The 9,422-nt window shown below is 35.9% G+C and overlaps 1 protein-coding gene across 1 annotated transcript; it reads right to left on the bottom strand.

The window, feature by feature from the left end:
* Positions 1-110: 110 nt before the first annotated feature.
* Positions 111-8,322, bottom strand: slc1a3b (solute carrier family 1 member 3b). Its single transcript, XM_065260567.1, has 10 exons — positions 8,164-8,322; positions 7,209-7,438; positions 6,233-6,370; positions 4,969-5,173; positions 4,850-4,892; positions 3,458-3,729; positions 2,893-3,126; positions 2,624-2,818; positions 2,403-2,537; positions 111-1,731 (listed from the first exon to the last, which is right to left on the bottom strand). The coding sequence occupies exons 2-10, from the start codon at positions 7,387-7,389 to the stop codon at positions 1,521-1,523; spliced, it is 1,614 nt and encodes a 537-aa protein (XP_065116639.1). The 5' UTR covers positions 7,390-7,438; positions 8,164-8,322; the 3' UTR covers positions 111-1,520.
* Positions 8,323-9,422: the final 1,100 nt, after the last annotated feature.

The following is a 9,422-nucleotide window of genomic DNA, read 5'->3' as shown; positions in this document are numbered from 1 at the left end:
TTTGGCTTTTTTGCCTTAGAATCAAGTGTCCGAGCAAAACACAGGGAGTACCTTAAATTACATAATAATACTAATAATAGACATCTACTCAATAACCAATCTGACAAAGGTTTCACACGATGCATCGCCATTTTATTCAAAACTATATTTAACAATTACAATCCATATAGTCATGTTGTACAATCTTATATTCTATAGAATGTCTAATAATCCATTTCATTTTGAGGGACTTCACAGGAAATATACAGCAAATTAAGCTTTTTTTAAGGCAAAAAAACAACAGATTACAGTTTCTAGTAGTAAATGTGAATTCAGCTTGTGTATAAAGCATTTATTTTTAAAATGTTGTATGGCATTGCAATCACAGGGCTCTTAATACATAAACATTTAGTCCCTATTCTTGTTAATAACCACTAGCAGCTAAAAGTTGTTTTTATTTATTATTCATGTTAGCAAATGACAACATAAGGGTCAGAAAATCTTGCAGAATAATAGAAAACAATAAAATCTCATAAATGCAAGTGTGTAGAGAGAATACTGCAAAGAAACTCAAACATCTGTATCTGCTGAAATACTAAGTAATATTAATAAGATATAAAGATGTGTAAAGCAGCTTATAAAACTAAATATAACTGTCTGATATTTACAGTTTGATATATTTTATCCGCAATGTTTAGATGATCATGCATACGGATCTATCCCATGCCAAAATGGTAATATAAACAAAATGTAACAAATGTCTGTCTGCTGATCAGATGAATAATTTACAGTGAGAAAATCAAAATGTTTGCTTAAATCCGTCCAGTGTATCACTTTCTTTTTTTACTTGCTGCTATTACCCATACACCAATGCCCTCTGTACCCACATAGTCACATTTCAACTAATTACAATTATGAAAAATTAATATAAAATACATTTTATAATTTGTTATCATATTTTCTGTAAAGGTAAAACTCTCCCATCTTATCAAGTTATCAGGGATAATCAAGAGAAGAATTGCTGTAAAAGGACAAAATGGGAACACATGATAAAAAAAAACAAATCTGAAGAAATGAACAGTCAACAGGTACAGTAGCTTAAACCTTTCAAAAACCTTATCTTCCAGAAATATCTTCATACATAACTTACCATTACTTTCAACCAGTTTGTCTGAATATCATTTTCATTGGATGCATAAAGTCAGTTCCCTTCAGTTTCATAACAAAGTAACCAAATACAGCTCTCCTTACACAAAAAGAAATCACATTTATATGCACTTGTTCACAAAAATTGACAACCAGAAAGTGTCCAAATACTTTTTGCCCTAACTTTGAAAAATAGATGTATTTTTTTTATATCTAAAACCCAACAAACTTTTTGTTTAAAATATTGTGCTATATTTCTTCAAAATAATTGAAACTTGGTCTTATATTTTATTCTACAATTCGAATACTGTCTAATACTTCATGGGGCCACTGCAGGTGCACAAACACACGCTCACACAAATCCTTGGTTGGACATATTGGACAATATTCGGACTCTACATCTTGGTTTCACTGTCTGGTGGCTTCTCGTTCTCATATTCGTTCTCATGAGGGATCATCTGATAAGCTTTCTTCACTTCGTTTTCCTCTAGCACAGAGCTTCCCAACTCCACATCGCCGCCCTGAAGCTCATCTTGGGACAGGAACTCCACAATTCCAGCTCCTATGGAGTCTCCCAGGACATTGGTCGTGGTGCGCAGTCGATCCCTGTGTGTCCAACATAAAAGGGGATTAAATGAGATGAAAACACAATTATTATGTATTTTGCTCTGTGTTGCACATGTTTTTGTCATATATATATATATATATATATTATATACCATATACCATATACATGAAAAAATATTGTTGTATACTATAGTGTTTAAAATAGTAAACTCTTCCTAGATACTTCTACTTACTATAGTAAATATTATAGTATACTACAGTATTTATTACACTTTATATATTTACTATAGTTACTATTACAGAATACTACACTATACTACAGTTCGCTATAGTAAACACTATAGTATACCACTTTTTTCATGTGATTAGAGGCCAAAAGTTTCCAACTTTTAGTTCAGTTTTCATCCTAGTTTTAAAAGAGGCTCCTTTAGCTGTGTGGAAAAGGGGATCTATTTGGAATGATTAATTTGGCCAACCTAATTACGTTTCTATGTTAATACCAATTGAATTACATGAAATTCACAAAAAAAATGGAGCGAGTCTCATGGGTGTATATCAAAGTGTGTCACCTGGGTTGATCACAGAAAAAAAGTAGGCAGTCCCAAATAAGATGGAATATATCCAGATGCACTTAGTTTTTCTTTTATCTTATTTAGCTAATGTTTTTTTTTTGCAAAACCACATTTAAATCAGTACTTGGGGTCACTCACAAGAACCAATCAACTGCGATGATGAGGCTGATGTCGTCAGTCGGGAGTCCGACAGAGGTCAGTACAATCACCATGGTGACCAAACCAGCCTGAGGGATTCCTGCCGCCCCGATGCTTGCAGCAGTGGCTGTGATGCTATCACAGAAATAAATCACATCCAAACATTCAGATTTTCATTGCATAGTGTATAATTTTAAAGGATGATTAGGAAAAAATCTCACCTAATAGTTATGATCTGGCCGAAGTTCATTTCCATGTTGTTAACCTGAGCGATAAAGATGGCTGCCAGTGCTTCATACAGCGCAGTTCCATCCATGTTAATCGTAGCCCCGACAGGAAGCACGAATCGTGTCACACGTTTGTCGACTTTGTTATTTTCCTCCAAGCATTTAAAGGTGACTGGGAGAGTGGCCGAGCTAAGAAATAAATGAATGGATTGAGTAAAAAGATAAAAAATTTGATTCCTGCAAAGGTAAGGTCGCGAACCTACCTGGAAGATGTACCGAGAGCCGTGATGAGGGCCTGCAGTAAACCGGTGATGAAGATGACTGGGTTCTTTCGTGTGATGACGAAGTACAAAGTTGGGAGGACGATTATGCCGTGTATCATAAGACCAATTATGACCGTTATCGTATACATGCCCAACTGTCCTCCCATCGCGGTGATATCATCCATCTCCACGATTTTTCCAGCGATCAGAAAGAGGATACCGATGGGTGCATACCTGAATGTGGTGATTTATTTCAATGTTAATTTCATTGAAAACTGAAAAGCCACCTCAGGGTACTTTACCGGAATAGTTTACCCCCAAAGAAATTCACCATCATGTTGTCACAAACCTGTAAGATTTTTGAGCAATGTTTGCAACCTTTTTGAGCACCATTGACTTCCATAGTAGTATTTTTTTCTACAATGGAAGTCAATGGTGCTTCTGTTTCCTGCTTGATTACAAATATCATTCTTTTCATTTGTAACAACATAAGGGTGAATAAACTTTTATTTTTTTTGTGTGAATTATCCTTTTAATGGCTATTTGTGTGCCTGGAATCACTCACCACATAACAATAGCAACAAGTCGCATGATGGCCTCGTTGAGCGAGTCAAAGAAGTCTCTTAGAGCCTCTCCTTGTTCCTTCATGTTCCCAATGATGAAACCGAAGCACATTGAAAACACCACCAGGCCGAGGGCATTTACCCCGTTGGTGGTGCCAGGCAAAGGAATAACCTCCTCTTTGGTGATCTCCTGGGTTGCGTTAGTTAGGTTAAATATAGAGTCATTAACTAGCACCTTTACTTGTATGGTCCTCTTGCCGTACTGGGTCTTGAACTACAAGAAGAAGGAAAGAAAATGGGACCAGATGTAAAAATACCAATGATGTAATCAGTTTGCTTCATAAATTTTATTTACACTGAAAAAATATATGTATAATCTAAACTGAAGAATAAAAATAAGAGTACTTTTTTTGTGATTTACTGTTTTCTACATAAAATCATTGTACATAATGTAAAGATCATTTCTGTGAAAAAAAAGTATAACCTTGATATCTTAAATATTGACTGAGTAAAGTAATGTCAAAAATTGAAATCAATGTAAATACAATAATTGAAAGCAAACTTTGATGCTCTAAATCTCATCATAGATTATAAGACTTTAGTTTGAATATCACAGACAGGGTCACTTATAAAAGTTTTTCTGATTTTGTAAGGATTTGATATTGAAAGCATAACTATTTATATCTAAATTCATTATTTATAAAATGACTTTTCAGTATGTCTTTTTAGACGCTATCTTGGCAAATTTCGTCCGGAAGGACGGCGAACCGCTGTCAAACTCTTCAGTGTCTTTGTGTGGCCATTTCTGTCTCATTATCTCCAACTGCGGCACCATCACAACCGTGCCAAAGCTCTGCTCAGTTGCTCCAAGTACAACTGCGGTTCAATCTCATTAAAATGATAAATGATAAAATAGCTGCCTGTTCCTCACACATTTAGTTAACCAGCATGGGGCAACAGAAGGGAAAATGAAACAATGTCAAATATTAGTACAATTATAATTTCACGCCCTCTCAAAAAACTATTTTGGATCCAAGAGTGATGAATGTTTTTGTCATCAAGCCTAAAATCCTTTTGTGTGAAGAACAGCAGTTTTTGAGCTTCTATAACTTAAGTTCAATGATGTAAATGTAATTAGGAATTGTATAAAGATGTTTGCTGCATTATGCACCAATATGGATAAAATACAATGAATGTTGCCACAATAGAAAATATTATTGCATCATATGTTAAGATCTGACAAATCTAACAAAGTTTTAAAAGTGGTAGATTTTAAGATAGACGTTCATTATTAATACATTTTTTTTTACATTGCCTTCATGTGGAAAGCAATAAATATTTCATAGTTGATTGAAGTGCATGAGTATTTGCATGCAAGAAAATATGAATTTTACCTGTTGAGTGCAGGCCTGAACCAGATTGGGTGGAAACATGTTTCTGCAACAAGAGTGCTTGTATTAGCGTCACTGTTTAATGTGAGTACTTTGAAGTAAGTGACAGGTTGTCCCATTACCTGATCAGATCTAGGAAGGCATCTGCGGGGCTGATCTCCGCGATCTTCTGCTGTTTGGCGAATTCAGCTTTTGAGCCTTTGCCTGGATGGATGATCAGGACCATAATGATGCCGATAAACACCGCGATGAAAGTTGTAGTCATGTAGTATATGACCGCACGCATGCCCATCTTTCCCGACGCACGACTGTCCAGTGCTGCCATGCCTGGAGAGAACGAATTTGCATTTAGCATTTAGAATATTAAAGCTGTACAATATTATTATACAATAGACTTTTCTGCCTATCCATTTTGTAATTATATCATATTGATACCAAAATAGCACCAGGACTTTATTTTTTTGTTAGTGACGAATAATAAACGTTTTATCTTTTCTTAGTGATTCACTTCAAAGAGACTATTTTATAAAGGTCTCTTAGTGTTAATTGTATTCCTCGTAGACGTCAGGAGTAAAAAGACTCTGACTTGCCAAAACAAATTACGATTAAGTTTGAAAGAGACGAGGCCGTTCAGCAGTCCTGGTTCCTGGAGTAAAGGAGAATGCAGCTATTGTTTAATCCTAGGGGCCCAAACTTCAGCATCTTTTAAAGTTCAACCCCTCACTTCACAATTTCCTACTCGGGCTCTCTCGACAGCACTCCTCTATTTGCTTACAGGCATTCGCTCCTCTCTCTCTTTCTCTCTCTCTCTGACAGGCCTGGGAAATTCCTCCACCTGCCCGGGTTTAGATGGTCATGTCACTCTCTATATGTCTCCACGGTAACAGCAAACAGTATCCCAATGGGCTTGCATCTTATTTAAGAAATGATTCATGTTGTGTATCCTCCTCACACCCATACACAGCAAATTCAACATATGAAACATCTCTTAAATTATTATTATCAGTCAGTTAGAGTTTGCATAGATCTCTTTGTCTTTGAGTTAAGCTGCTGTCATTTCTGCTGTTTCTTTGTATGTTGAAGTGTAGCAGCAGGAGGGTGAATGGGCTTTTCTTTACAACCTCATGACTTTAACCAAAGCACAAAGACGTCGCTGTCTACAAACCAGAAAATAGTGCCTTGTAACACCTGTTCCATTTTCTTTCAAATGATCATTTATTTGTCATTGTCATTCTATTAACTTTACGTTTTGTCATTTCTGTATGGCTAATCATCTTTGAGATACTTTGAGATACCATTCTTGAGCTGCCGGTTTTTGATTTTTCCAAAACTGCTGTCCACCAACATCATCACATTTTCAAGTCCTGATTTCAACGTGTTTCATACCTGTAATTAAACTTGAGACCAATAGAGGAAGCACCAACATCTGCAGCATTCGCATCAATAATTCTCCAGGAAAGGAGAAATACTTCACTTCTCTGTAGGACATCTTGTACGGCCTCAAAGCAAATCCAAGCGTGATGCCTGAAAACATACCAGATGCTTAGATATATACTTTTTAGATTTTAAGAGTTTTTTAAGAGTCATAAGAGTCAATGTGGTATTTGTTTGGGGATGGATTGTAAATTTTTATACATTTCCTTATGAATGGTACATTTTGGGTTAAATATGTGTGTAAAGTTGTTCATGTTTTTATCTAAATCTCTAATTTTATGAAGTGATGTGTGCGTTCTAAAAATGCTGGGTTATTTTCAACACATCGTTGGGTCAAATATGGCTAAAACCAATCCATTGGGTTGTACTTAACTGGGTTGTTTTCAACCCGAAATGCTGGGTTATTTTAACCCATTGTTGGGTCACATATAAAAAAATTCTGGCTTATTTTATGTTATCGGCTGGATTTGTTCCTTTTTGACCCAATGCCAGGTTGAAAATAGCCCAAGTTTATGTGATCCATTGATGGTTTTATTTATAATAAGCTAATTATTAATGATTAATAATACAATTGCTATTATTATTATCATATTCTTAACTTATCAAATAGATCCAGATAACAAAAAACAATAGAAACCATCAAAGAAATTCTAATGGATTTAATAATTATACCATATTGTATTGGTTTTAATAATGGTCTATGTGGGTCTGTGTTGGAATGTTATCTTGCAAATGGGAATTAACCAACAGAAGACTATTAAATCATACTGAAATAATGCCCAAAGCACACTACATAAATGAATTGTGTAATGGTTTAAGTAGTAAACAGCTGATGGTTCATAATGTTGTTATAAATATTGTGTATCAGCAGTGATGAACTTTTACTAAAAAGGTGTTATCCGCAAATAAACTAGCAGAGCTCACTAACCAAAAACCACGGCTCCAACAGTAAACAGCACAAAAGCATTTCTCCTTAGAAAGGTCTTGACGTCATCTTTAGAGATGTCCTCCACCGTCTTCCTCGCTTTGAGGGACCTGGCCTGAATTCCCTGGCGGATCTGCTGCACGCGACTGCGCGCGCGCTGCTTCTCCCCACTGCTCTTGGTCATGTTGGTGGTGTGGGTCTACACACTGGGATCAAACAAGCTTCAGGTGACCCTACAATAAAAACACAAAACAGAATTTATCAAGCCACAGGCGTTGAACTAGAAACCAAATCCTGTATGGAATTGGGACACTATTTGACACTTATGTCAATATATGGCACATTTTTGTGAATTAACTCTGCAATTAAATGAAACTAAACCAAGCAAGAATGCAAATTTGAATTAGATGAAATCTGTTTTAAAACATATAGACTAGACATTAGCACTGTAGAAAATATTAAAAAACAAAAATTTAATACCTATAAAAAAAGAATAAAGCACACTTTTGCGTATTTGACCTTGATAAGACCAGGAGACCTCCAAAGAAAAGATTCAAGACCTTACAGAGATACTTCATTACAGTTTATGATCCTTACACTGGCACACAGCTACAGTTCAATTCACTTGACTAAGGAACTGAATCTGTGAATGATGATCTAGTAAATACAAATGCTGTAATATTGATTAAATGTATAAATTGTAAACCTCAATGCCTGTGAAAACCCAGCTCAAGCCATTTTTGTGATTTACTTTAAAAGCAAATTAAAGTTTTATATCTTTAATATTGACTGAGTAAGGCCATCTCAAAGATTGAAATTAATAAACAAGCTTTGATAATCTCATAAATAGATTCTGAGTCTTTAGCCTGGATTTCACAGACAGGGTCTCAATACATGTTTGTGGTGGTATCAAAAAATATCTCCATCAAAACCAGTAGCAAATAGATGAGTTGCTTACCTGTTTCCAGTAAGCTCCTGTGCAGAGAGATGCCCAGAGTGATCAGTGTGAGCCAGTCTGTGCTGGGAATTTAATCATCTTCCACCAGTAAGAAGCTCCTGATACTCAGGATTCTTAAAAGGGGAGGAGCTTACTGACTCTTCAAATGGGGCCCAGTGGTGGCACATGATGGGATGACAGAATGCTCATTTCTTTTGTGAAATATATTACATATATATTATTTATGTAAAGCTATATTGAGAACTATGTATTCACAAACCATTAAATAATATTCTTCTTAGGGGCCATGAGGTGGAAGACATCCCAGGTTATTAGGGTGGAGTGTAGTTATGTCTCAAGGAGAAATCTAAACCCACATTTTACATTTGGCAGATGCTTTTTATCCAAAGTGGCAGTGTGTATTCAAGCTATACATGTTTTTGTATGCGGGATCGAACCCATGACCTTTGTGTTGCCAATGCAATGCTCTACCAATTGAGCCACATGAACGTGAATCCTAAAAGGTTATTTTTTTTCAAGGACATAGCACAATGGCCCTTTGCTCTTGGCAGATCTGTGAACTAAATGACATCGGTTGTGGAACTTCCTGCGGAGTTGTTTCACACACTCACCTCTCTCACAGACCCGTCAACCAAAACCGTCCTCATTTAGTGTGTGTGAAGTACTCTCACATGAATCTGTATGCTTTCAGTCAGGGGTGACGTCATCCCTTACATCCAATTTACATATCTGTTAAAAAAACTAATAAATGCACATTCAACATCTGAGCAGTAAGGTACAATGTATTTACAGTATCCCATGTCCTTCATTATTTTTCATGGTTAATATCTAAAAAAAAAAATGTATTAACGCATTAATATTACCCTTCTTATACAAAAGTCCCTGAATACAGCATACACTGAAATAAATGTTAGGAATTGTATAAAATGTATTTTTTTAGTGAAGTTGCTTTATTGTGTCATTTCTGCAGCTCACCCGGTCATAACATTTGGCAGCCCCAAAGTTCATGGGTTTGATAGAACACACATACAGATAAAATGTATAGCTTGTAACACACTGTAAGTCATTTTGAATACACTTTGTGTATGTACAGATGATACATTTGCTCCAGGCTTGCGGTCCAGAGGAGTCCATGTGAGTGATGTTATGATGTAGGTCTCTGTCTTTTCTCAGATTGAATCCCATCCTCTTCACTGAGCTCTTGGAATGTCTCTGCTTTTGTCCGGGTCTCTGTGAGAGTAATCATAAACAGAACTCGC

Source organism: Paramisgurnus dabryanus, chromosome 10 (assembly GCF_030506205.2).
Source record: "Paramisgurnus dabryanus chromosome 10, PD_genome_1.1, whole genome shotgun sequence".
NCBI lineage: Eukaryota > Metazoa > Chordata > Actinopteri > Cypriniformes > Cobitidae > Paramisgurnus > Paramisgurnus dabryanus.
This window is presented reverse-complemented; position numbering and strand designations above follow the sequence as displayed.

Excerpts from the sequence above, each read along its gene's own strand:
- slc1a3b (XM_065260567.1), bottom strand. The coding sequence starts at position 7,389 with ATGACCAAGAGCAGTGGGGAGAAGCAGCGCGCGCGCAGTCGCGTGCAG. Across the intron at positions 5,174-6,232 it reads GGTCTCAAGTTTAATTACAG|GCATGGCAGCACTGGACAGT; the intron begins GTATGAAACACG and ends CGTTCTCTCCAG. Across the intron at positions 3,127-3,457 it reads CTTGTTGCTATTGTTATGTG|GTATGCACCCATCGGTATCC; the intron begins GTGAGTGATTCC and ends CACCACATTCAG.